This window comes from Pleurodeles waltl, chromosome 9 (genome assembly GCF_031143425.1).
Source record: "Pleurodeles waltl isolate 20211129_DDA chromosome 9, aPleWal1.hap1.20221129, whole genome shotgun sequence".
In the NCBI taxonomy this organism is placed as follows: Eukaryota; Metazoa; Chordata; class Amphibia; order Caudata; family Salamandridae; genus Pleurodeles; species Pleurodeles waltl.
The window spans coordinates 345,357,732-345,385,714 of NC_090448.1; the positions used below are offsets into that span (position 1 = coordinate 345,357,732).

Consider the following 27,983-nt stretch of genomic DNA (forward strand, 5'->3'; position numbering starts at 1 on the left):
GCCTGTCTGGGACACTTTTTTGTGTTTGTGTACCTCAGGCCTAATGGTGTGAATGTGCGGGTGTGTGTGAGTGTATAAAGTCTAAGGATGTGTATTTGTGTGAATCTGTGTGTTTGTATGTATGTTCATTAGTGTAGATGTGCATGTGTGTTTGTGTGAATTTATGTGTTTGTATATTGGTGTATATGTGCATGTGTGTTTGTGTGAATGTGTGTGTGTGTCTTGTAAGCAGGAATGGCGGTGTGAGTGTAAACGACAAGGCATCTACATCTTCCTCGTCACCTCTCTCACCAGGCCTGTATCCGGCCCTGTACAGACAGTCCTTCAATGCGTACCTCCCTCGGTAGTGTCACAGCGGGCGCTGTAGTGACCCACCAGTGTGTTCTTTCCACAGCAGAGGCCCCTCAGTGCTGTAGCATCACAATACTGTCATATCCCACTTAGCAATTTGAAGTCTCGCACCAGTGACCTCTCAGTGCTATACAGTTCAGGTGTTGCATCTTTCTCCCGGCAGTCTCCAGACAATCACACAACAACCCAGCAGCCTGACTAGCTCCCAACACCGCCCCAGTGTTCCATCTCTATCCCTGTATGTTTTCCCTCAGCTATCCGTTCCATTTCTACAGGTTCTTACAGTGCGTGCTTTCTCTCTCCAGTCTGAGGCAATACAACTTTTCCTGACTTCAGAGGGAGTTTCCTTCGTTGCTTGACACATTCTTGATACTTTGCTTGATTGTAACTTCCTAGCAAGGCCTGCTCTCTTCTGTCCGCCCAGGGAAAAGTTAAACACGGCCACAAACACAGATACACTGACAGTGCATGGGAAGGGAACGAAGCGAAGGAACCAAACAGCAGGACTTTATTAAAGACAAGCCCGCAAATCGTAAAGTTCCAACAAACAAGACAACAGTGCGAGTCTCAGAAAGCATTGTGTTTTTTGTGTAGTATTTTGTAATGACAGTTCTGTGAAGTGACTGGTACTTAGTTATAATGGATCCGTGAGTAATTCAAACACTGATGTGCTATGGTCGGTGCCCAGTTATGATGGATTTCTGCAGTGCCTAGTTGTTATGCTACTGAGCAGGGTTTGGTCATAATGGTCCTGTGTGGTGCTCAGTTATGGTAGTTCTTTTCAATGCATGGTGACTAGCTATAACGTGTCTGTGTGGTGTTTAGTCCTGATAGTGATGTGTAGTGCTTGGTGCCCAGTTATGAAGGGTCTGTGCAGTGCTTAGTTATGTTGGCACTAAGTAGGGCTTTGATGACAGTGATAGTTCCACACAATAACCTCTGGTCTATGCAGCCCCTTATTCTGTAAGGTCACCACCGTGCTCTGTTGCGCACCTGCAGTCTGACGGCGTGCTCCTGCTTCCGCTTCATGTCGTTGATGTACCAGGCCACGGCCGTCATGGTGATAATGGCTTCCTCCACCGCCTCATACCCTTCTGCGCTTTTATCAAAGTGCTTTGCTAATTCCTGCAGAAGGCAAAAAGGTTAATTACTGAAAAAGGCAAAACGTTTAGGACATATTTCCAAAAAAACCTCAAAATTGCATAAAACTATATGCCATTAAAACACGGCTCCCTCATTTGTCTCTTAATGTTGAGTGCTTTGCAGGGGCTCCGACTATGTATAGTGTGCACTGAGTCCAGAGGGGCTGCAGTAACAGATCCTAACCAATAGCAGGTGCTACAGTGTATGATAAAGGTGTGCTCCCGAGGAAGGCATAGCGTGTGCAGTTCAAGCCTCTCACATCAAGCACTGCTGTAGAAGTGTTAGCTAGGAAGGAGCACAAGAGTGCTTAGGACAAGACTCTAGTCAAGGGGTGCTCTAGGGAATGGATTAGATTACACTGATTGTAAAAGAGTTACTTGTGCACAAAATCCAAGACTTTTGGCCAAGGTAATGAATGATGTAGGAGTGCAAGCTGTGAACGAGCCCACACTGTGTGTATACTTCAAGATTCTTTTGCCACCGTAGGGGCTGTAGTAGGAGCTCTGGCTGTGAAGGAACTCATAATGTCGGTAGTCCAATTGCCATGGGCCGCTCTATGCGATGGAGTAGGAGCCATGGCTGTGGATTAGAGAATGCCTTCAAACAACATGAGGACCTCAAGGAATGTCCTAGTATTGTGAACTGAAGGAGCGCTTGCAGTTCCAACCTCTCCCAACAGGAGGCCCTACTGGGCATGCTGCAGCAGCTCTAGCACAAGGGGACAGCACAGTTTAGGCAAGTCTTTGCAGACTGATTCGGCCAAAGCCCAAAAAAACTGAGTTTATAGTAATTTGTGATCTGATGAATTTCCCAAATTTTCTGGAACTCAGTCTGTTACAATAGTAAGAGCGTCACAGGCGGAGGGTGGCATATGTTTTTTAGGGGAGCTATTGAAGGAATATGGTTAATAACATGTCATTGAATAGTATTATTAGAGATGAATGCTTTACTTAAACCATAGGAGCTTGTTTGGGGAATCAAATGTATCTGTCTTTGTAAAGATAGCACCACGGTATGATACCAGAATATCATAGCCAAGATATTGTATGAAAGAAATATTGTGCCCTAAATATCACTAACAAAACTATTGCACCTTTAGAGTTTAGAATAGAAAATATACATCCAGTGGAGTGATATATTTCTATCAGTACTTGGGAGGCAGTATTTCTATCAGTTGGTATTTTTAATAACAATATTCTGATATACAACCATATGTGTGGAGCAAATCCAGCTAGTAAAAGCAAAGAGTGGTTCAGGGGTACGACTCAGGTTCTTTTTAAGAAAGGCAAGTGACAGGTGAAAATAAGAGACATGATATGACAGGTCAGAAGGCCAGCGGAGTGAAGGAGAGGTGACCATATAGACATTTTTGAGAACACTGAATTGGCTTTAGAAGAAAAAAAAGTATTTTGCAACAGGCATGCCAAGATTGTGCGATGGGAAACTCCTCTAAGGGGATTACAGCTATCTCTGCAACTGAGATAATTGGAGGTGACCACCAGGAGCGCGAAGAAACAAAGCTACAGTGAAATAAAAAGAAAATCACAAAAATGAAAAGTAAAAATAAAGTAAAGGGAAGATCAACAGAAAACGGACAAGCTGCAGGAAAAACAAACCAAATCCTGAAACCAAACTATAAAAGGCACTTGTTTGTGAACAACTCTTGAAGGCTTAAGTGGCGAGGCTTGGTGACCTCGGCTCCAGACTTCAGGCACCAGCTGGAACTGGGAATGACTAACCAAGTTGGCCACTACATACCTGCAGCAGGAGATGGTACTTGAGAATCCGCTGCACAGGCTTCAGAAGGTAGGACTCCAAGGGCAGTGAGTGAGCTAACATTGCCTGTCTCTCCCGGAAGAACTTGGCCAAGGGTTCGCTCTTCATGCACTCCCGCAGGACGGACACAGAGCTGGAAGGGACAGAGCGTAGACATTTGTTAGATCAGTGAGATCACAGAACAATAGAGATGAAGGAAAAGAGGGAGTAAAGAATGGCAGGAGGTAGAGAGGTAGAGATCGGGGAAAAAAGAAGGAAGGGTCATAAAAAGGATGAAAGAGCAGGAGGAGGACAGAAAGGTCAGATGAAAACAAGTTGTCAGTTGGAGGAAGGAAGGAAGAAGAGAATGACGGAAGCAAGGAAGGGTAAGATTGATGGAGGCAGTGTTGGGTGGATGGATGATAAATGGGAGCGAGGGGAGAAGAATTAATGAAGGAAAAGCAGGATGGAAAAAGAATGGTGTGGACAAGTATTGAAAAGAGGCAAGAAGAAAATAGGAAGTGAAATAAAGAAGGAGGAGAGGTGAGAAGATAGGAACGGAGTGAGGGTGGTATCGTGGAAGGAAGACAGGATGGTCAAGGACAGTAGGAAGAATAGAGAATGAAAGGGGTGAAAGGTAGGCAGGAAAGAAGGAAGTCTGTAAACAAGGGAGTAAGGAAGAAAGGTGGGGGGAGCAATCAAGGGAGGGAGAAAGAAGAGGAGGAAGCAAGGGTGGAAGGAAGAAAGAAAGAAAGAAAGAAAGAAAGAAAGAAAGAAAGAAAGAAAGAAAGAAAGAAAGAAAGAAAGAAAGAAAGAAAGAAAGAAAGAAAGAGAATCAGCAGCAAACAATGAGGAACTCCAGAAACGTAAGTGAGCCTTAAGAACCAGTAGGCCATGCACAGAGTATTCATGATGCGGAATTCCTGCATGGGGCCTGCATTAAGCATGCAGGATCTGCAGAACCTCATGTTAACATGCAGGAACCATCTGACTTGCAAAAACCCACAGGAATCCCAGACCCTGCAGGATCAATGAAGAATATGAAAAAAGTGTAGAGGTACTGAAGTAGCGGCAGTGAGGAATGACCATGCAGGAACTGGAGGACCTGATGTGAGTATGCAGGGGAGTCAGGCCTCCAATGGGGATGAAGAAGCGATAGAGCCCTAGAAGTGAATTCACGAACTGCATCAATTCCCCGAAGTGACACCAGAGAAAAATAATTAGTACTTACTTGGGGTAGTTCATACAGTACAAGGTGTAGATATCAAATTCTTCACTCTGAAAAAGAAAGAAAAGACAAAAAAATAGAACATGAAGGGGAGGGCAGTTACTCTGAGGTGAAAGAGTGATGGAAGAAGGAAAAGAAAGGAAAGAAGGGAGGGAGGATGATGTAAAAGTCTCCGACTGAGTCTCCCCTGTCTTAATTTAAGGATAACATTTACAGCGGATCAAGGCTTGGGTTGATCAATTATTTTGTTCACTTGTAAAGTTTTATGAAACTTCTAGTTTTGGCATTTGTGAAATTTGTGCGGTTTACTAGTTCAAGGTCACCCAAGAAAAGTATTTCTGTGCATGGGAAGAATATTTGCACTGCTTTGAGGAATCATTTTCTCTCTAATCGAAAGCAGTCAATATGGAACCCATGTGCCAACCTTTTCTCTGCACGTTTAGCTTTTGTGACACTGTCAGCAACAGTCATGCTTGTCACTTACATGACAAAGGTAACATTTCTTAAACTTTGACAAGTTCCAAAATTTTCCATAGAGCTCTCGAGCTTTGTGAAGTTTGCTAAAGGGTAAAAAAGACTTTGCATCTCCTTCTTTAAATTCACCCTGAAGTCAAACTGGAAGAGGGAGAGCAGGTGGTCCAGTAACACAAAGAGAATGTCAGGCAGAGGATATATCACAATCTAAGTTTCTACAATGAAGATCATTACCTTCTTCGAAACCCACAGTACATCAGGACAAGGTTTTTTCCGCTATCGTGTTGAGGCATACTCTTAGAGCTCTGGGACCAGTGCTCTACAGAAGTCAATCGCCCAACACGAGGAATGAACTGCACCTCTCAACACACAGACACACCAAACGAATATTGCACAAAGTGAAAAGTCCAGTAGCGAAATTTCATTTAGCATTGGTTGTAGTTCCATTTGTACATTTTGGGATAGTAGCATTTAATTATGCTGCTGAAATTATTGCAATGTAATGTGAAAGTAACGTACATTTTTTTTACAAGGCATGACCAACGCTCAGAAAATGAGTTTATAGTTGCTAGCTAACCTCAGAAAACGAGCAAATGAAGCAGAACTTAACTTATTTAAGAGGCTGAGAAAAGCCATGTTTAAAATCTTGTAAGCATTTTAATTGGTTTGGGGTGGTTTGGAGTGTCACTGGATCGGATTCCATAGATTAGTTCTAGCACTGTTGCAGAACAACCTTCTCATGTGGTCAACCGAAATGTAGGGGGTTGTAAGAGGTAAAACTGTAGTAATCTCAAAGAGCTGAGAGGCAAGCGGATAGTGAAAACGTTCTGCGAACTAAAGGGTCCAGATTTGTGAATGGCTCTATGAATGTGAGATAAAATTTTAAACATTATTCGTGTTTCAATCCGTAGCCAGCGCAGCTCTCCGACTCTGGGGTAAATTACTTCCGGGGGTCATTATGACCCCAGTGGTAGGTGATAATGTGGCGGTAGTACCGCCAACAGGCTGTCGGTACATACCGCCACATTATGACATTGGTGGATTGGCTGCAGCCAACCCTCCAATTTACCATTCCTACCGCCATGGCGGTAGCAACTGCCGGGCCGGAGATAACAATCTCCAGCCCGGCGGCCGCTATAGTATAGCTGGCGGCATTTTGAGCCAGCCTACCGCCATGGTTTTTGTGGCGTTAGCAATTCCACCCACGCAAACAGCACTACACATACAGACACATTCACACACACACTCACACATTCATGCACACAACCCCACACACAATCACACAACACCCCCCAAACCCTCCCCTGTCGGAAGCCCAACTTACCTACATCCAGGTGGTCTCCCATCAGGGAACGGGACGGGGCGCTGCTACCGCCAGCAGCGCCCGCCAGCAGAGCACCACCAGGCCGTATCATATGTCATGATACGGCTGGCGGCAGTCTACTGGTGGCGGGGCTGGTGGTAGCAGGGCCACCTTACCACCATCCGCAGTATGGCCACGGCCGGATTTCCACCCTTCTTGTGGCGGAAGTCCCGCTGTGGTCATAATCTGGTGGACAGGTGGTAGCTGCGGCGACGGTCGTTTGGCGGCGGTCACCGCGGCGGTAGGCGGTTTATACCACCAATGTCATAATGTGGGTCTCAGTGTTATTGGAAGATTGAGCTAAAGTCCTACTGCGTCATTCTGTAGCAGCTGGAGTTTTTTTTAAATCAGAATAAGCATAACACCCAAATATAAAGAATTAGAATAATCTAGTCTGGATAAATTGTGTTTGTGCACCATGATTTTATTGGCTAACCGCGGAAATAACTCTATCAGCTTTTTAAACTTTTTTTTTTTTTTTTTGCCAAAGCACGATGCGGATAATGCATTGATTTGGTGCTTAAAGTACAGATGATTGCCCAAATTTTACTCTGAGATTTCTGACCACTTGGCTGGGGTTGGTGTTGGGCTGAGTAATGTTAACTAATTTGTTGCCTGTGTTTTATGCAAAATGTTTACAAGATTTAATATTTTCCAAAATAAAGTGTATTGTGGAAGAGTATGAGTCTCGGAAATAACCTGGGGAGAAGAGCAGCGAGAGGGCATATGAGGAAAAGATGAGAATAGGTAGAAAGGAGAACAGGAGTTGGGTATTCTTAAGGATTATTCTGGAAAACTTCAATTTTCCTTCACCATGCACAGAAATGGTGAAGTCCTATATAAGTTGCGACAGATGCTGTGTGCATTCGGCCAGAACTCTCCACACCCAAATGGGGTCTTGATAGGAGTGGCTCCTGTCGCCTTCAATCCTTGGTTTACGTACAGAGACACAAATGGAGTGAGTAAAAAGGAACAATCTGATAGGTCCTGATAGATGTAAGGAAGCACAGATCAACTTTGTGGCATTTACTGATGATGTAATCATCTTCACTGTTGGTCCCCCTACCACTTTGTCTGCTATTTAGTTGACATTAGTGGGGCCTGTAAGTTAACAACTAAAACTTGTGGAATATCTGGGCATGACCTCTATTTTCGACCACGCATCCTCCTGTCTTCCATACCCCACATTCCTGGTGTTCACTCTCATACGCCCCAATATTCAGCCTCGTGTCTTGTCGTCCAATTTACTCACAAGTTCCCTAACATTCTTTATCAACCCCAAACTCCCTTTGTACTATCTCTCATCTGTCTGCTTCCTACCTCTCAACTCTATATCCTACCTTTCTTCCAGCTGACCTTCCACCCACCTCTCCAACTCCACTCTTGCACAATTCATCCTCTACCCCTGCCAGCATCCACCTACTCTTCCTGTACCCTTTTTCTCACCCCACACCTCCCCACCTCTCCTGCCACCACCTGCTCACTTATCATTAATATCCCTTCCGTCCCACTTGTTACTACCTTCCTTCGCCCCAAAGCCCTGATTTCTCCTTTCTCATATCCCTTTCAATCATTCAGCCGTTCTAACTTATCCTGCATACCACCTCTTGCCTCTCTCTCATCTCCCCTCTCTTCTTAGTCTTTGTAATACCAATCCCACCCCATGTGCACCTTGCCTCCCCATCCACTCTTGTGCACCCATTTTTTAATGCACCTGGAGAGCTGAGTTTGTTTTCCTTTACTAGAAAAAGGGGTTCTGTAGGTAGCTAAAATAAAAGGATGAAATGCCCAAACACCTGTCATTTGGTTGCCCTATGTTTGTGGATCAAGAAAATTCTCAGGGCATGTACTGGGTGCTCCCAGCTATATTGAATGATTACAGAAAAGCTAATAAGATAGTTTACAACAGCAGGTTATTTGTGCAGTTCTAATTGGACCCTTTAAACCAATGAGGACTGTCCATGTGTTTAGACTCTCATTAATGACTGCAGGGCAGCTAATCAGAGTCACTTGTGCAGCTCGGAGTACAGAATTCCATCTGCGGCTCGCGCAGGACAAGAATCTTGCAGCAGTCTGTGGTCGGCTGCCATATACACTGTTGCCTACATTATTCGACCCGGAGGTGCAAATACTGGAAAAGGGAGAATTTAACTCCTTCAAAGCGTAGACAGAAAAGGTTTCATTTATCTTTTTGCCTGTAATTAATTATCTCTATATCGAAGACAACAGACAAAGGGGTGTGTCAAGGAGGCCATCTTCCAATAAGAACGCTACACGAGCAGAGCATACACTGAGTATGACCTTGTGTTTGACAGTAGCTCTCTGGGCAGAGGAAAGCTTTGCTGACGCTCAGAAACCATGATGCCCATTACCACACCATAACCCTTGCACACAAATACACACACATTCACCTCCCATAGGAGTTTGTACCGATATTCTGGAGAACAGTATTGACAGAAGGCTGGGAGGGTGGACAGGGGAGGGAACCATGCAAGTGTGGACAGAGTAGCATGGCAGCAAGACAAAAATGTAGAGGGTGAGAAATGCTGATGGGTGGATGTAAGCAGAGATTGCGGTGAGGGCGAAATCTCCCAGAATGCTTAGGGACCTATGACTGACATGTCTCATAAACTTGTGTCATCACCAGCGTGACTAAGACTCCTTCTGCACACTTGTTTAGCATTACGGAAAGTATCTCAAAAGGTGGGTCCTGTATGGAGAAGCTCGCAGCCGTAGATATCTAGCAAACAGATGGACAATGGAGCAGATCTGTAAAAGAAACCAGTCACGCGAGAGGACCTAGTAAGGCCCCGCGCGTTGTGTGTGGCCAATGGTTGTTTCTCACGGGCTATGCCTCTGACGAGGAACTGTGTGGGGCCCGAGTTGACAAATCAAGCTGCCCCCAGCAGCGAGGGGTTATGAGAGGACCTCATAGGGGAGACTTAGCTCTGGCTGTAGAAACAGTGACCTTCCGGGAAAAAGACTGAAGAGGCGGGAGGCTTGCGCGCGAGCCAGCACTGATCCCGAACAGTCCCCCGGCCCTTGCCAGCCGCTGCAGGGCCTAGGAAACAGGAGACCCAAACAAAGGAAAGCCAATTAGAGCCGAGAGGAGCACAACATCTCAGCGAGGGAGCGCACAGCGAAGAGCAACCTGGAGAGGACGACAGAGAAGACAGACAATGGAAGCCAGATGGAGGCTGAACGGAGGAGAGAGCGGGAAGGCAGAGTGCGAGCGGAGTGAGAGAGAGCAGAGAGGAAGAGAGAAGTGCAGGAGAATTAGGCTTGTGTGAGAGAACGAGGAAGAGTTTATGTGACGGCGTTTGAGGGAAGAAGCAAGAAGAACGAAAAGTGGGGAAAGTGAGTCAACGAAGTGAAAGGGAGCAGAAAATGTGATCGAATAGAGGGAAAGGCAAAGGAAGCAGAGTGTGAGAGATAGATGGGGGGGTTAATGTGAGAGAGAGGGCGTGCAACCCTGCGGGCATTTTAAGAAGAGGAAAGTGGGACACTTTGGGAAAAAATTGGGGATGTGTATTTTTCCCATTGAGTTCTATTAAAGCAGAGCCGATTTTAGGCCGGAACCAGTTATTAATGTCATTTTGGCTGAAAAAAAATCGCGAGTCTCCCGCCTGAATCAGGTCTGTTGGCATGCATGCACATGTGTGAGAGACAGAGAATGAGATGGACAGTGTGAGAGATGAGAGTGAGTGATGATAGAAAGAGCAGTGGAAGCAGCGTGTGTGAGAACAGAGGGAACAAAGGGCATACTTGAAGAGGAGGAGGGGGAGAAAGCACGGGAAGTAGAACCTTCCTATGAGACAGATTGGATGAACGTGAGACAGGAATAAAAGGGATAGTGTAGCGAAACAGCGTGAAAGGAGACAAAGAAATAAGGAGAGTATATTTGTGAAACAAATAAGTGCTTGAGAGAGAGGAAGATAGTGTGGAAAAAATGTAAAGACTAGAGTGGGGACTTAAAAAGAACGCGAGAAAGGACTGGAAGTGAGAGAAAATGTGTGAGAGAGAAGGAGGAAAAGATTATTAAACATGTTTGAGAGTGTGAGGGGGCAGAAAGAGATGGGGCATGTGATAAGGTGATGTAGAGAGCGAGAGATGACAGAGCGTGATAGAAGGGTCTGTATTATTTTGTACCTTTAAGTAATCCAATAAGTCATTTATACAGTAAAAATGGTGGACGGGATTGTTCCCTGGAAAGGCGGGAAGCAGTCCCTGGTGATAGGCAGGTACAGGGGTGAAGGTGCCTGGGGAGTGTTCAGATGGGGTCCAGTCGCCTGTACCTGGGACTTGGGGTGGTCACCAAAGGGGTCATCTCAGGTGTCGAAGACCTCCCAATGTGCACTGATTTGGTTCTAAGACCACCTTAAAAGGTAGCCAGTGGGGGAGTGTTATTGGATTATTCAATAAGGCACTGCCCAGTTTCTCCATTATTGTTCCTTTTGAAATCTGCTGGTAGGTTTTTGCAAGCATTCCACTCTGCCCCTGTGGCCTTTCTGTAATACACAGATACCTTGTAAGTCGGCCATCTTAATCTTCAATTCTTTGTAATGTTTTAATTTTTTTGGAAGTTGGTTGCTGACACTTATTCCAAAAGCCACTTAACGGTGAAGATACGGACAAGGTACTCCTGATTTGCTGATGGCACTCAGTGAGGAGAGAACAAATCCATTCCAAGATCCGCCCACTTATCTCCACCGAGGACCCTATTCTGCTCTGGGCTGGACCATGGTCTGCGGTGCTGCAGGATGCTGGCAAGTCGAGCAGGGTCAGAACTACTCTAGTGCTCCATTCTGGATATGGCAGCTGCCCCTCTCTGATGATGTCCAACAAGGGAGGCAGGTAGAGTGAGTGAGAAAGGGAGAATGGGAAAAAGTGACTGAGAAACAAAGTGAGAGAGACAGAAGAGGGATACTGGGAGAAGAGTGTGGGATATACCGTGAGGGTGAGTGAGAGAATGGGATTAGGAAAAATAATAAAAACTTCACAGTGTGAAGAGAAAGGGGAGAGTGCGAGAATGGGTGAGATGTACAACAAACAGAGAGAGGGGGTGTTGTGAAAAAAGAATGAGGAGTGAAAGACAGAAGCAGAGATGGATAGACGTGAGAGATGGGGGCGTAGCTTGGTAAATAAGATTGGGGGGTTGTGAGCTTCAGATTTCCCGAAAATCAGCATATAATGTTAAAATAGATTATACAACAAGCAGGGTGCAAAGTGGGGCCCAAGGGGCAGTGGAAAGGGAGATGAATACAGATTGTTAGGAGTATTATGTGAGAGAAACACAATGCTTTGTAAAATAATCAAAAATGTTAGGGCTTTTAAAACAGAAATGATAGAGAAAATGGGTTCCTTATTGTCAGTGTGTGCACGAAAATATCCCTGGTGAAATCCAACAGGACCTCACCATACCCAACTGAAAGCACCTGTACCCAACTATTCAACAGAAATTATATTTTTTATATGGGGTGCAACACCCCGCCCAAAGAAAACTATGGCCCTCATTCTGACCTTGGCGGGCGGCGGAGGCCGCCCGCCAAAGTCCCGCCGTCAGGTTACCGTTCCGCGGTCGAAAGACCGCGGCTGTAATTCTGACATTCCCGCTGGGCTGGCGGGCGGCCGCCTTCAGGCCGCCCGCCAGCCCAGCGGGAAAGAGGCTTCCACGATGAAGCCGGCTCGGAATCGAGCCGGCGGAGTGAAAGCTGTGCGACGGGTGCAGTTGCACCCGTCGCGTATTTCACTGTCTGCGCAGCAGACAGTGAAATACATTTAGGGGCCCTCTTACGGGGGCCCCTGCAGTGCCCATGCCAGTGGCATGGGCACTGCAGGGGCCCCCAGGGGCCCCGCGACCCCCCCTACCGCCATCCGGTTCCCGGCGGGCGGACCGACGGGAACTGGATGGCGGTAGGGGGGGTCGGAATCCCCTCGGCGGCGCAGCTAGCTGCGCCGCCTTGGAGGATTCCAATGGGCGGCGGTACACTGGCGGGTGACCGCCAGTGTTGCCGGTCCGACCGCGGCTTTACCGCCGCGGTCGGAATGCCCATTGGAGCACCGCCGGCCTGTCGGCGGTGCTCCCGCGCTCATCCAACCCGGCGGTCATGGACCGCCAGGGTTGGAATGACCACCTATGTCTCTAGTGAGAGACTCGGGGATGGCAAAGATGGAGGGGGGGGGACAAAAGAGAGGGAGAGTAAGAAAGAAGAGGGATGTGTGAAAATGAGCATGAAAGGATAAGCGACGGAAAGTGTGAGAGGAGAACAGATGAGAGCGAGAGAATACTTAAAGAGAGAAGACGACATGAGATGAAGAGGAAAGATTAGATTGTTGGAAGTGGTAGAGGGCACGAAAAGGAGGAGAAGGACTCATGGTGAGTAGCGGGAATGGAAAAGAAAATGAAATACTATGAAAAAGAAAGCTGTGAAAGAAGGAGAGGCGGGGGAGTGGAAGAACATGTGTGAGAGATGATACACTGAGGGCAGGGCTTAATTTTAGCCAATTGTTTCCGGTGTGGGGCACTGGCATTTATTTTTTAGGCCAGCACCTATTTTTCTGCCTCAAGCATTTACTGTGAGCAAAAGACACATATTAGAAAGAGAAAAACGAAAAACCGTCACAAAGGGAGAAAGCAGAAAGCTGCAAGGGTGAGCTGAAGGGGCAGGGATTGGCTGTAAATAGATTAAAGAGGCCCAAAATGGCTTCAGGATTAACCTGCCTCAGTATTCTGTACTCCACATTTAATGGCAGCAGCCGCCGTGTTTCAAAGGGGCACCAGCACGTTCTTATTTACAAATTAAATACTGACTGAGGGAGAGGCTGAGGGTGAAAAATATCAGAGGAAAGAGGGGTGAAGACAAAAGTTCAGCGCCCACAAGAGACTGAGCGGTGAGAGTACCCATAAGATAGGAGGTCGGGAAATGGAAAATGATGGAGAGAGGGTCTGGTACAGAGTATAAAACAGATAAAAAGGGTAATTAAACAAAGAATTAAAATGCCGCTATAGATATAGGAAGGGCAGAAAGAAAGGGAGAGAGCGAGACAACAAGAGACGGAAAAAGACAGCGAGAAGGAAAGAGAGAGAGCGAGTAAGAGAGAGAGAAGGAGAGAGCGAGTGTCAGGGAGAGAAAATGGAGTAGCGTTTTGGCTATGTTCTTCGCAGTGCTGGAAATATGCAGCTCTGATTCCAAACAAGAAATCATTGGAACGTCGATGGAGAGAAAATCTCAGCTAAAGCTCTGCTGGAAAGCGAGCCTCCCTGGAGGGAGATTAGATCCCGTCTGAGAGCGGCACTTCCTTCCTGCCAGGGTCTGCTCCGAGGATGGGCCTCGCCGTTAGAAGCGAGTGGAGGGGATGCTGGAGGGAAAGACTGAAGAAAGGAGGAACCGCAGCTAGTGGGACTCCCTGTGTGAGTAAAATCACAACACACTTGAGGTCCAACCCTCCTATACCTTGCACAGCTATCTCCAGGGCCGGACTGGCCTAATGGGCAATTTGGCAGTGGCCGAAGGGCTGGTCTAACAGAACAGTGAATGTATGGGATTTTTTTTCTTTGATGATTGTGGGCCTGTTTTATGGTCTGGAGGGCAGGTTTTATTGTCGACTTATCTGATATAGACAGTCATTTCATGCAGGGAGCACTAATGCATGCAATCTCGCATACATTGACAAACACCTATACATCATGTCTTTACAAGTTTAAAACTTTTCTGATTGGCAAATGTGGGCAGCTTTTTTAGCTATCTGATTCGATAATGTGGCCACTTTTAATTTGGTGCCCAGGACTTTTTCCTGTTCCAGTCCTACCCTGACTGTCTATAGGGCTGTGAGAATAGGGTTAGCTTTTGCCTCGGGCAGAGCTGTCCACTGGAGGCCCAAGGTGGCCACATCCATGCTCGCATTTTAGGCTATCCACAGAAAATACGTTTACATGCAATACATTTAATGGAAGTTATTTACGGTCAGCGGTGTTTCTGAAGGTCTGGCATGGATCCAACCACCCTAAACCTAGGATAGACACCCATGAACCAGAATACGGGGTTTGATTACGAATAGTGTTTGAAGGGCTAGGTTGTGTCTGCATAAGTCCAAGTCAGACCTTAATCCTTTGTAAGCCTTTAGAAAAGTGCCATTAACCTAGTTTACAGTACTACCACCAATTAACAGTAGTAGAAAAATCAAACACTGCTGTAGCGGGCGTGATTGCTGGTAAAAAAATATCTTGTAGAGGCCCGCAGTTTTTTTCTTAAGAACTCTCTGACGGCACTGTAGAATTCTGCATGTCCAGATTTCAACAATGCATGGTTTTGGCTCCACCTCATGTCACTTTCTGTCACCACAATGCTATTCCTTTCTCTTAATTTCACTCGTGTGTTTGTTGTCATCCTTCCTTGCTCCTTTTCCCCTTCTCTTCCTCCTTCCTCTGTAAACGTTGTTCAGAATTTCCTGAGCCTAGCGCTTAGAAGCCCGCTAAGGAAGAGAATCCCATTTGTCCACTTACCAGCACTGCAGTGACTGAGGTTTTGGGCTAAATACATTTTTACTGTATTGCCTAACCTGGGAGGAAGTGGGACACAAATAAATGTTGCATACAGGATAAAACTTTTCCATCCATCTCTCCAGACAACCTTTTACCGCATACCATCACTTGTAGTAAACTTGTTCCAGGTTATGACTGAAATGTCATACCGTAGACCTCTCACACAACTATCTGCACAGTGGATCACAATCATTACATGACTGCCAATCACTAGTCCTCGTTTTACAGTAGACTTATCAGAGTAATTCAAGCAAAGCACGTGGTTTCACCCTATTATTAGACCTGGCGTTAGCCAAGCCATTTTGATTTAATTAAGTACAATACACTTACTTTCAGGGCCTTTCAGCCAGCTCTCTCCTTCCATTGGCCTTTAGTGATTCTCTCACATTTTTCTTCCTCATACAGCATGGGAAGTAGGACAGCCCATATCAGACATTCGATTGCTTCACAGTGAATAAAGGCATTCTGCACACAAAGTAGTTCCTTTCAGTGCCAGAGACTACTAAGGCAATGCATGCTTTTTGAGGCCTACGGGCAAGAGCCCGGCACCTACCCCAGCAATAAAGTTTTACAATACCCATTACAAAACAAGCATTGCCAGAGCCAACATGTTGGCAGCCAACGCCAGACCTACAGGTTCTGCAAATGCCTGTTTTTAAACACCAAGCTGTCCGCACTCGAGGCAGTTTTGCTCTGTGCGTGTTTCGTGACACTCTTCGAGTTTTGCAGCACATGTTCTGTATTTTCCAGCACAAATATCAATTTAGTATGCTGAGATGGCGGCTGAGATTTGACACCAGCTCCATACAGTGTAACGAGAAAGGGGATTTTTGGAGAATGTAGGTTTACAGTAAGAGGCCCAGACAGGGAAGAGGGTTTCTGACTCCACTGATTCCACACAGGGCATGCTGGGAAATGACACTTAGAAACTAGAAAACACACTTGAAGCAGTTTTAGGTGCGCCTCCCAGGAGGGCAGAGGACACTGCACAGCGCTTGCCATGATGTGGCGTGTTCATGCGCGGAGGGGGCTGTCTTGAGCAGGCCAGGGCCAGCACTCACCCTCTGAACGAAGCACTCTGCCACGGCGTGGGCGCTGCTGCAGCACTCCAGCTCCTCCAGCAGCTCACTGCGGACGAAACAACAGCAAAGCATGTTAGGGTTCTTCATATTTTTTACATGTTATTATTTTTGGACAATAAAAGACAAAGTAACAACAACAAGTCAGCAAATTCACATATAACAGCTCAGCAGTATTTGGACGTCATGAATCCGTGAATGTAAAAATCAAGCTTATCGGGTGTGTCAGTATTTACACTGTGGTTTAGATGCTTAATAGGAAACCTGCAGAGTAGCATACACTACTCCCACTGCTTTTCCAACGGGCAACCATCAACAGGCAAGCCAACCATACCCAAAGCACGTGACTCCTACTGGCAGGTGGCCAGATCTGATCACTCATTATAGGGTACTCCCAGACGTGGGGTGCTATCTGTTTGGGCATCAGGATCGGACTGGCCTATAGGGTGATCAGGCAGTGCCCGATGGGCTGGTCTGATAGGTTAGTGTATGGGCTTTTATTGGTTGGTTGTGGGCTTTTTTATGGTGTGCTGGGCCAGTTTTTACTATTGATTGATGGTGTTTGCCTGTGCCTCTCCTGCCTCCTCATCGCCACTGTTCTCGGCTGGGGTGGGACTACCTCTGCCAGCCTGCACTGGGACAAACTGCAGCAATGCTCATAAGCGAGCCAGGCTCCTGCAGTGCGGGATATGAGTGGGGTGCCGGGGCATGCGCCTGGATGAAGACCATCTTCGCCTGTCATCGCCCAGAAGAGGCTGGGCTGGGCAACCTTTTCAGGCCCTATTCGATGTCCCACTCCTTTGCCTTGACAAGTTTTAGTTTATTGCCTTTGCTGACTGTGGGATCTGAGTTCAATAATGGGTAAACGCAAACTGGCTGCCGGAATGGATGAAGTTACTACGGTTCCCAAAACTGGTTCTATCGTAGACTCTTTTTTGGTTTGAGCCGCAAACAGTGTCAAAAGAGATTGAGTTGGCCAAGAGAGATTCATCCCTAGAGATGGGGGAGAGGCCTAGTTCCAACCCATCTAGTTTAGATACTATCCCAGTTGTCTTTCAAGAGGGCGAGCCTGGTATTTGCCATGGCCCAACCATCCCAGCACTACCAAGCCCCTCCCCCAAGGCGCCGGAAGATAGGGAGTTGGATCGCAATGCTCCTGCTCCACTTTTGACTGTTAGCCCCTGTGGCCCCTCGGCAAGGAAAAAGCAAAAGTCTGAAACTAGTATACTGCCTGGTACTGTCAAAAAACAGGGGGGCCATAGCACGTTTGTCTACACGTCCACGGTGTCCCACTGGGATTCGCCCACCGGACACGGATGTGGCGCAACTGAGACAATTGGTTAAAGATGGGCCTGAATCTAATACATTGTGAGACAGCCTCATGGACCATGTAAAGTTTAGTGGCTGCTGCAATTGTACCACTTGTGCAGAGGATTACTTCCCTGGAAGGAGCTATACAGGACTTTTGTTGAAAACTTGATTAATTATCATTGCCTGTTCCCATCATGCGATCACAACCTCATGCTCCCAGGTCCAGTTCCACCTCTAGTGCTCATATTTTTAGCCCAGGAGTCTACAAGTGCCAGTGCCCTAGTTGTTTCCACCGCAAACTAATCATTGCCAGTACCAAGGGCAGTCGATCCACATACAACTTGTACGACGACTCTATCAGCTGTTGGGTCGTCGAGGCAAGGAACAGTTAGTATTACAAATGAATCCTTACCACAGCATCTACCTTCGCAATCTTTCACTCCACAAGAAGGAGTCATATTGGGAATTGAAAAATAAAGTTTGCCATTGGCTGTCATGGAATACCGCTTTCAGTTCCCCTGAGTATAATTATATTCCTTTTGTAGGTGGATTGATTGATCTGCAAAGTCACTAAAGGGGGACTGTGTTGTTGTTTATTTGTAGGTCTCAGGACCTCACACAATGCCTGGTTAGAAATGGTTTTAGGGCCAGCACTCTTGGTCTTACCACAAGTATTGTTTCACAGGGATATTTTTGATAGGCCTGGACTATTCCGCTCCTCTGACCAAGAAGTAGCTTTTTGACTAGGAAGTAAAATATGTGGGAGCTCCTCCTATTCCCACCTCCAACATATTCCTGCTTCTTTCTGATCTTTATGTTAATGACTGACTTATGCAACGTTTGGTTCAGCGGAGGGTTTCCTCATCGCCCAGCCTAGGGGAAGCTGAAGATAGATTGGGTGCTTCTTTGGTGACTCATTGATGATGTCTCCTTTTCTGGTCCTGATGATCCTGGTGCCCTTCATGATAATATGTTGTAAAGGTGTGCATATACCAGCTCTTGTACCCCTTTAACAGTGTCCCCTTTTACACCTACTACTAGGGATCCTGACTCTGGTGCGGATGTCCAACTAAGATGGGCTCCTGGAATCTTGCTGGAATTAGTAATAAACTGGCCTGTCAGGAGTGGGGAGATTTTGTGGATCAACATGATGTGTGTATGTTCCAGGAAACCTGGGCTGTCTCACCATTTTTCTGGCAGGGGTTTGCTAGCTTTGATCTACCTGCTGTATCCTCTTTGAGGGGTAGGCCATCGGGGAGCCTTGCAATCTGGATGAAAACCACTCTGGTATGCACTTCTAAGGTCATTGATCTTGATTCATTGGACATACTGTGTGTAACTTTGCAGTTTCCTGACAGGATTACAATATGTTTAATTGATGTCTATTGTAAACGTGAAGGTAGCAAGACCAGTTTAGCTGCTATTGATGTAATCAGTGCCTCCAATGGGAGAACCACCTCAGAGAAGGATGGAAGTTCATCTTCAACCGGCCAGGAGAAACAAGTCGCATAGATTACATATTGGTGGGCATAAGGTTGTGGAGTCAAGTTACTGATAAGGAGGTGGTGTCGAGACAGGACAGTGATCACAATGCTCTGGTTCATCCACTTACTTCAGTGGGATCTTTTATTTCTCTGAGTGAACAGGAACCTTTCGATAGGAGTCTCCTGTTAACTAGCAATCACCACAGACTAAAGTGGGTACCATTGTTTCCTCCCCCACTATGTAACAGCACTTGTATGAAACTCTTGTTGTTGCTCTGGAAGCAGTCATGGCCTTGGGAGGGAGCTCTCTTAGAGTAGATTCAAAGGATGCTTTTTCGGTCATTCACAATGTATTGTTTTACTCATTAAATAACTTTTTTATGGTAGAGACAAGGTCTCTCTCCAAACGGTCCCATGAGCTGCGTTGGCATACCAAGGTCTTCAGGACATTTAGGCACCTTATGATGGCTGCTATTAAAAGTGGTACCAGAGCCTCTATTGAGGCAGCCAGGGCGCCTTATAAGGCCACAATTAGCAATGGCAAACAAACCTATGGAGTGGCCTACTGGGACGCTTTACTTCTTACATTGAAAGGGAATGATCATTTTTCTTTCTGGCATACTTTGGCTAGGAGGAGCCCATCATTCACTGCCTCACCATCCTGTAATATAAAGGCTTGTGCCTGGGTTGAACATTTTTCTGGCCTTTATATGAGTGATTCCAGAAGTAATGGATCTAGTGTGATTCCAGATTCTGGGGTTGTAACCTCTAGTCAGCCTGACTGTGATCATTGCCCCCTTACTGTCAGCAAAGTTTGCATGGCTATAGAGTGGATTACTCCAGGGAAAATGCCTGGCCTAGATAAGGGCCCAGGGGGGCCTAATTAAGGCAGAGAAAGAGATTTGGGGCCCTATTTTTCATCTGTTTTCTAATAGTATTTTGAATGGGTTAACCATGCCAAAGACATGGGCTGGTTTGCTGTCTTCTGCTGACAGAGTAGGCTGGAGATCAACCTAAGCAAAACCAGGTATATGGTTTTAAATCACTGCCACACCACTCGGTCTCACCCAACATTAAATGGTGTCTGACTAGTGAGAGTTCGTACCTTCAAATATTTAGGGTTCACCCACAATGAGTCCTTTGGTTGGTCCTTGCAGATTCAGAAGCACAAGCTTAGACTGGAGCATTACACTGGGGCATCTTGAGGGCAGCCCAGGTTTCTAGCTTTTGTTCAGTGACCCCTATGGTACAAATGTATAATTTGCAAGTTTTGGGTGGGACACTGTATGGTGGAGAGCTATGGGATTATGGTAATGTAAAGGATTTGGAACTGGCTTTTTACGCCTCCTCACTAAGGTACCAGCAAGTACCCCTCTCGTCACGCTCCAGTTAGATTTGGGTATCCGATTTCTTGCCCGTAAGGCTAGACTTCGACCTTTATTATTTTGGAGGAGGATTTGGCCCTCCCCAGATTTGGCATCCTTTCGGCTGGGTTTAGATCGCATCTTAAGGCTTCCATCGATGGGGTACATAAAACGATGCCTGATTGAGATTAGATGTGAAATCTTATGGGCAAACCAAGAATCTGAGTGTAGGGTTTCTAATGCTATGCTAAAGAAATATGTACTGGAGACATGTAGATGAAGAGTTATATAGACATATGAGAGTGGGTTCCCTGACCTCTGTGTTTTTAGAATTCATGGACTCCTATTCATTGGAGGAATATATGGATGCTATTGAACATCTGGCTGCTGGAGCACTGGATATCACATTCCAGACTGGAATATTGCTGGTCCGGTCATTTATGGCGAAGTGGCTATGCTCTACCTCCTCATCAGAGATAAGTTGCCCTTTTTGCCCTGAAACCAAGGAATCCTTAGAGCATATTTTGTTGTTTTTTTTGCCCCCGTTATCTGGCTCACAGGAGAGCCTGGATTCTGCCAATATGTCGAAATTTGGGTACCAGGGATTTTAGAACTGCTCTTGGAATACTTAGAACAAATCTGGCATATCCAATTGTATTCGCTGTGTCCCTGTTCTTAGTATATATGTGGAGACACAGATCGAAAGGGGTTGCTTCTCTGTTCTTGGACCAGGCCTAGGATTCAATTTGTGTATCTTGATGTTGGCTGGTGTTTAGATGGGTAGGGATCTGATTTTCGTTTTTAAGTATTTATTGTTTATCTTCTTCCTGTTTTGGGAGTGATAGATTAACTTTAAGGCTAGAATTCTTTTATTATGTACATATGTACATATTTTCTTCCTTGCTATATATTCATATTCTGAATGGTGATGTACTAATTACATTTGTGTGCACATCGAGGACGTTTTAGATATTTATGAGAGGTTTTAATATATCTTTATGTGTTGATGCTGGATGATTGTACTTTTATGGTCAATAGCCGAAATAAAGTTATGATGAACAAGACTATTGATTTCCATGATATTAAAACAAACATTGACTGCAGCAAGTTCTCATCCTGTCAGTCTATCATACCTTGCATAACACTGGTGATGCTTGTCTTTACATGTTCAAAACTGCCACAATTTCCAAACATAGACCACTTTTTCAACAATCTAATTCATTGATTGGGCCACTTTCATTTTGGTACCCAGGGCTATTTTCTGTCCCAGTCCAACCCTTTTGGGCTGTCAGCTGAGTCTCTAGGGTATCTTGGGGGCCCACTAGACAATCTATTATTTCTTGCCAAATCCTTAAACCTCTCTTTGCGATCTCGTCCAATCTCATTATGTTTAGCTGATGTGCACCTTACGGTTAAGTGCTTCAACATGGAGGCCTCACTTGCATAATGTCTAGAGCAGAGGTGTTCAAACTGGGGGTGGCGGGCCCCCCTAGGGGGGCCTCAAGTGATCCTGGAAGGGATGGGGGGGCACCAGACTCTGGCCAAAAGCAGCATTATACAGATAACAGGCCTTTGTTTTAAGCAGAAGAATGTTATTGCATTTTTAAAAAAGGTAACAGTACTTACCTGCAATATTTAAACAGGTCTAGACATATTTAAACATTGCCACCTTTATAAAATAATAGTGAAAAATCTGAGGGGGGCCAATGATTTTTATTTTTCAACTGTAGGGGGGGGAGAGGGTGCAGCATAAAAAAGTTTGGAGACCACTGGTCTAGAGGACGCAGCTTACATGGCCTGCACCCCTGCCTCTCTAGGTCCTTACCCATTTGCGATCAACAGCTCTTTCTGCATCCCTATCTTTCACTCATCTCACTCTAGGCTTTCTGGCCTTTGTGCGATAACATGACCTATCACTGCCACCTAACAAGCTCTAACATTACCCTCAACCAATGCTTAATTTTAGCAGGTGGTTGCTGGTGGGGTCCACCAGTAGTAACTTTTGGGGCCAGGCACTTATTTTATCTTAGCAGACATTTTCCGAGGGCAAGAGAAAGAAAAACACACAAAGTGAAAAGACGGGGGAAAGGCAAAACTGTCACAAAGGAACAAAGCAGGAATCTGCCCTAGAGTCTCTGGGCTTTGTGTCATACAGGGCCTCTCACTGCCCCTATCCATCACCCATATCACAGTGGGCTCTCTGGCCCTTGCATGATAGCATGCCCTCCCACTGCTCCATCCAACAACAAAATCACTCTAGGCTGTCTTGGCTCTGTGTGATCCATGGATTCTCACTGAACCCCTACCCAACAATAATATCTCCCCAGACACTCTCAGGACCTTGTGTAATAACATGGCTTTTCGCTGCATTCCTAGCTACTTTAATATCACCCTAGGAACTCTGGTCTTTCTGTGACAAATGGCCTCTCACTGCAAAACTATCTAACAATATTGTCACTTTAGGCTTTCTGCTCTTTGTGTAATACATGGACTTTCACTGACCTTCACTCATCACTCACATTACCCTGGGCTGTTTGGCCCCTGTGCAATAACATGGCCTCTCACCGCACTTCTATCCAACCATAACGTTGTCCTAGTCTCACAAGGCCTCTCACTGCACTCCCATCCACTCTACCATCACCTAGGAAGTGAGGTCTTTGTGTGATGTAAGCTTCCACTGAACCCCTATTCAGCATTAACATCACCGTTCTCTTTCTGACCTTTGTGTGATACAGGGTCTTCCCTTCAGGCCTATCCACCACCCACACCACTCCAGGCACTTTTGAACTTGTTTGATACACTCCCTCTCGTACCCCCATCCAGTGCTCAAACAACCTTAGGCTCTCTCTCTGCATCCCTATCCAGCATTTACACCACCCTAGGATCTCTGACCCTTGCAGATACCAGGTTTCTCTAGACAGCAATACCTAGCACTAACATCACACGAGGCTCCTGTCTTGAGGAGATGTATGGCTGCATACTCCAACCATGCCCATTAATAAGATTCCCCTACACTAGCAGTTTTTTTGTTTAATACCTTTGTCCAGTGCTAACCTTTCCCTGGACACTTGGTGATACAAGCCCTATGTCTGCTCGTCTGTCCAGCACTTATTTTTCATAATATTAGTTTTTAATGTGCACGATTTAAGGCACAGATCATACAGGAATATGCACAAAGTAAGAACGGCCTGTGGAGCCAAGGGTCAAGTAATAATTTATTATTAGACCAAGGGTCAGGTCTTCCATATTGTGTATTGTGGTTGAAATTGCCTTGCTTTGAGGGAAGAAGAAGAGTTGAACTGCAATGTGAGCAGCAGAGATGGGTGTGGGCAGCTGAACAAGAAAGGACAGAACCATACTGCCTCCGCTTTAGTGCTCCTTCTTTCTGAAGACCTCAAGCTTGTCCAACGTTATGCGAGGTCTGGGACCAAATCTTAATGCATGGCCCTCTGGATGACTGCTCTACTTATTGATAGACAGCACCTGTTTTAAAGAATTCAAAACAATATATTTCAGTGAAAGAGAAATGCGGTGTCTGTCACCATCTAGTAGTTTAACCACTCAAGTTGCCACTTTATTAATGAAGACAGTGGACTTCTTTGCAAGGAAAATCTATCACACAGCAGTGTACTGCAAGGGATTCTCTAATCATTCATAGCAAGGAGACATTCGTTTTTGAGGAGACTTTCCACATTTTGAAGCTGTTCTCATCTGTTTTCGAGAAGGCACTGTAGCTTAATTTGTTCACCATCTGCATAACTCCTATCATGCTGCCACAGCTGACAATAGGCTTGTATAGAATATTCCTTATAGTGCAGGCTGTGTACAGGTCGAATTCTCTGCAGAGAATTGCAAAAGAAACAACTAAGCCAGGCTTCCTTTTTGAAAGCTACCATAACCTTTATTTCAAGGATACTTGCTATCAACTATCCATTCATTTTTTAATTTATTTTAGAGTTTAAATATATAGTATCAGTGTTAGACCTGGCACCTTTTGGTGTTTCCCCTGTCTTTTTTCCTTCTGGCCTCCTGTTTTTATGGTTTGCTGGCCTCCGTTTTGCTGGTTTATTGTCTCTGCACACTTTACCAATGCTGATCAGTGCTAAAGTGCAAGTGCTCTCTATGTAAATTGTATTGGTGATTGCTTTATCCATGATTGGCATATTTGATTTACTAACAATCCCTAGTAAAGTGCACTATGTGTGTCCAGGGTCTGTAAATCAAATGCTACTAGGGGGCCTGCAGCACCGATTGTGCCACCCACATGAATAGTCCTGTAAACATGTCTCAGACCTGCCACTGCAGTGTCTGTGTATGCAGTCTTGCACTGCCAATTCGACCTGGTAGGAGTACCCATTTGCCAGGCCCAAACCTTCCCTTTTACTACAAGTAAGGCACCCCTAAGTTAGGCCCTAGGTAGCCCCATGGGCAGTGTGCAATATGTTAAAGGTAGGACATGTAGTGATGTGTTTTACATGTCCTGACAGTGAAATACTGACAAATTTGGTTTTCACTGTTGCAAGGCCTATCTCTCTCATAGGTTAATGTGGGGACTGCCTTTAAACATCCTTAAGTGCAGTTTCCCATTGGGAGCAGATAGAAATTTGGAGTTTGGGGGTCTCTGAACCCACAATTGAAAAATACATATTTTAGGAAAGTAGGTTTTTAGATTGCCAGTTGATAAATGCCACTTTTAGAAAGTGCTCATTTTCTTGCTTAAACCATTATATGCCTTTGCCAGCTTGTGTATTCCACGTCTGGGTCAGACTGACAATTGGGCTTTTGTGAATTCCCTCTAGACGGTGACACAAAGGGAGTTGGGGTGTAGCCTGTATATCCTGATAAGTCTCCTGGGCTCGAGTGGGGAGGGAGGAGCTGACACGCCTGAAAGGGCTGTGCCTGTCCTCACATAATGCAGTCTCCAACCCCCTGGTGTGTATCTGGGGCCAGGTCTGGGCAAGGCATGATCTTCTGAACAACAGAAGCTCTTTCCTTTGAAGTTTGCCTACTTCAAAGGCAGAAAGGGGTATAAGTAGTGGACCCAAAACCGGAGGCTTTCAGCACACTTCTGGATCAAGAGGAACCTCTGCCAAGGAGAAGAGCTGGAGGAGGAGTACTGCCCCTTTGTTGTGTGTGATTTTCTGGGTTGGCCTGCAGTTGCTGCTTCTGCCTTAAAGAGAGCAAAGACCGGACTTTGATGTGTATCCTGCTTGTGAAGTTTCTCCAAGGGCTTGGACTAGAGCTTGCCTCCTGTTGGAAGTCTCAGGGATATCAAATACTTCAGCATCATATGCCTACAGCACTGGGAACTGTGTGTTTTGTGCTGCAACAGAAGAAAAACCACTGCAACACCATCAACGATGCTGCTGACTGCACCTTGACCTGATGACACCACACGGAACCATGCCCCACGTCGAACCGCGATCTCTTGTCTCACCAACGCCGCTGCTAGACAATGTCACTGAGCTGCTGTTTGCACCATGACCTGTGGGCCTCGGACTCTGCATTGCTTTGCTCACACTGCAGCTTTGGCATTCCCGAGAATGCCGCTCCACTTTGACACCGATGCTGGTACCATGGCCTGAGGACACCGCTTGTGAGGTACACAGAGCACCGCACCCCCGGTCCACCGACACCAGCACCATCGACTCCAGTGTTGTCAACATATGCCCCGGGTCACGTGGGCGCCGCACAGAGTCCATCCCATGTCACACTGCTACCTTGGGCCTACTGACGACAGTGCTTCAACAACAACGACGCTGCTGCCTGCGCCATGATCTGCAGACACCACATGTTGCACTGGCCAATTTCACTCCGCAGCCCTGTTCTCATGGACACCGCAGAAAGCCATCACCAAGCTGCTGCCTGCACCGTGACTTGTGGGCACTGCACGTCGCATCATCCCGCTTTACACCGCGGCCCCGACGCCATCCATCCCACGACCTGTAACACTTGTGACTTCAAGGGCCAGACGACCTCTGCACCGTCCTCCGGAACAAACACCTGCAACGCCAGCGATGCCGCACTCCGGACCTCATTGTGAGGATTACAACGCCCTGCATTTCCAAGGTACTGTTTGCGGTTCTTCCCAACACCGTAGCTGGCCTGCGATGCCGCAGCCAGCCTGAACTGTTGGATCTGTTGTTCACGACTCCGTGATAGCCCCAGAAGGAGTTAACCTTCAAGGAACTGCATTTTTAAGTCAACTCTTGCAAAATTCATATATTTATTATTGCATGTTCAATTTTTCTCGTTTTTGTCTTGTTTTAAACAGATAAATATTGGCTATTTTCTTAAAACTGGTGTGGTGTCCTTTTGTAGTGTTTTCACTGTATTACTTTGTGTTATGTGCAAATGCTTTACACATTGCTTCTGAGAGAAGCCTGACTGCTCATGCCGAGCTACCAAGGGGATAAGGGGGTTAGCTGAGCTGGGTGTCTCCCTTATCCTGACTAGAGTGAGGGTCCTTACTTGGACAGGGTGCAAAATGACTGCCAACTAGAGACCCCATTTCTAACACTGGTTGTTAGCGGTGAGGATAGGACTTGCATTTGCACTTGACCTACAGTGATTGGTGTACACTACTACCATATTGCAGACCACTACGTACCACATACAGGTTTGGGTTTTGGATTTTTTTCTTTGGTCTTGAGTTCAAGCTGAACTTCCCACTACATCACATCTCAGTCACCTCAGTCAAGAGTATCATCAGTTACATCCCTGGATTTGGTTTTTGAGAAGGATAAGTTGGAAACCTACACCGTGAAGAAACTGAAGTCAGTTTGCAAAAGCAGCAAAGTCCAAGTTAGAGGCCTCACCAAGAAGGAGGAGCCACAAACGGGACTGAGGGGCTGGGTAGCAGCCAGAAATGCCAGTGGGCATTCTGAGGATCCAACTGTGGAGACAGTGGAGCCAAATCCAAATGAAGATATGTGGGGGTGCAGGAGCTGCTAGGGGGGAGGTACCCTCCGGGCTAGGCAGTAGTGGTGGTTCAAAGGGCCTGACTCCAGAAGAGCTGGTAGACAGGAAAGAAGCCAGGAGACATCAGATAGAGTTGGAGAGGCTAAAAATGGAGGAGAATAAGATGCTCTTTGATCATGAGATCAGAGTAAAGGAGCTGGATCAAAGGTGTAGATCCAGCAGTGAGGGTGGCAGCAATACACCAGTGCACTCAGATAGGGTAGTCCACATTCCCAAAAATGTAGGACGGGAGTACAAGAAGGGATATGATATCCAGATGTGTTTTCAGGGATATGAGGCATCTATCCACAGAAGAATTGAGGAGCAGGATTGTGGAACCACTTCACAGAGGAGGGAAGGGACACTTTGTTAGCTTTGGGTAAGGGATATAACCTCACCTATTCTGACATGTAGGAGGCCACCAAGCATGGTCTCACTCTTGACAAGTACAGGGATCAGTTTAGAGGGAGTTTGAAAACTGATTCACAGACCTGGTTTGAATGTATGGATCCATTTTGCAGTGCACTGGATGGTTGGCTGAAGGGCAGTAATGTCACAGATTTTTAGGGGCTGTACAACTTAATTGCATAGGAGCACTTGTCTAGTCTGTGTTTTGCAGAACTGCACCAGTATCTGACTGATAGTAAGCTGACTGACCCCAGGAAGCTTGCTATGGAGGCGGAATTCTGGGTGAGTACCAGGGACCACAAGAAGGTGTATGAGGGAGACTCCTCCAAAGGAGGACAGGGTCCCCAGCAACAGAGTGGGGGGTACATTGGTATACAAAAGGAGTTCTCTGAAGGGCCCCAATCTAGTACCCAGGGTAAGAATTCCCACCCCCCAGGAGATAAGAAACCAGGGGCCTCTTCAGGAAAGCCTGCAGCGGCGGGACACCATAAATGCTTTGCTTGTGACCAGGTGAGTCACAT

The 27,983-nt window shown here is 46.1% G+C and overlaps 1 protein-coding gene across 1 annotated transcript in view; it reads right to left on the reverse strand.

Annotated features, from left to right (window-relative positions):
* PLEKHG2 (pleckstrin homology and RhoGEF domain containing G2) overlaps positions 1-27,983 on the reverse strand; it is a 361,757-nt gene that overhangs the window by 116,852 nt on the left and 216,922 nt on the right. Inside the window, exons 5-8 of the mRNA XM_069207509.1 lie at positions 15,918-15,984; positions 4,481-4,527; positions 3,253-3,403; positions 1,345-1,476 (exon numbers count right to left, since the gene is read on the reverse strand). Of these exons, the coding sequence (XP_069063610.1) occupies positions 1,345-1,476; positions 3,253-3,403; positions 4,481-4,527; positions 15,918-15,984 (397 nt within the window). The remainder of the gene's footprint in view (positions 1-1,344; positions 1,477-3,252; positions 3,404-4,480; positions 4,528-15,917; positions 15,985-27,983) is intronic.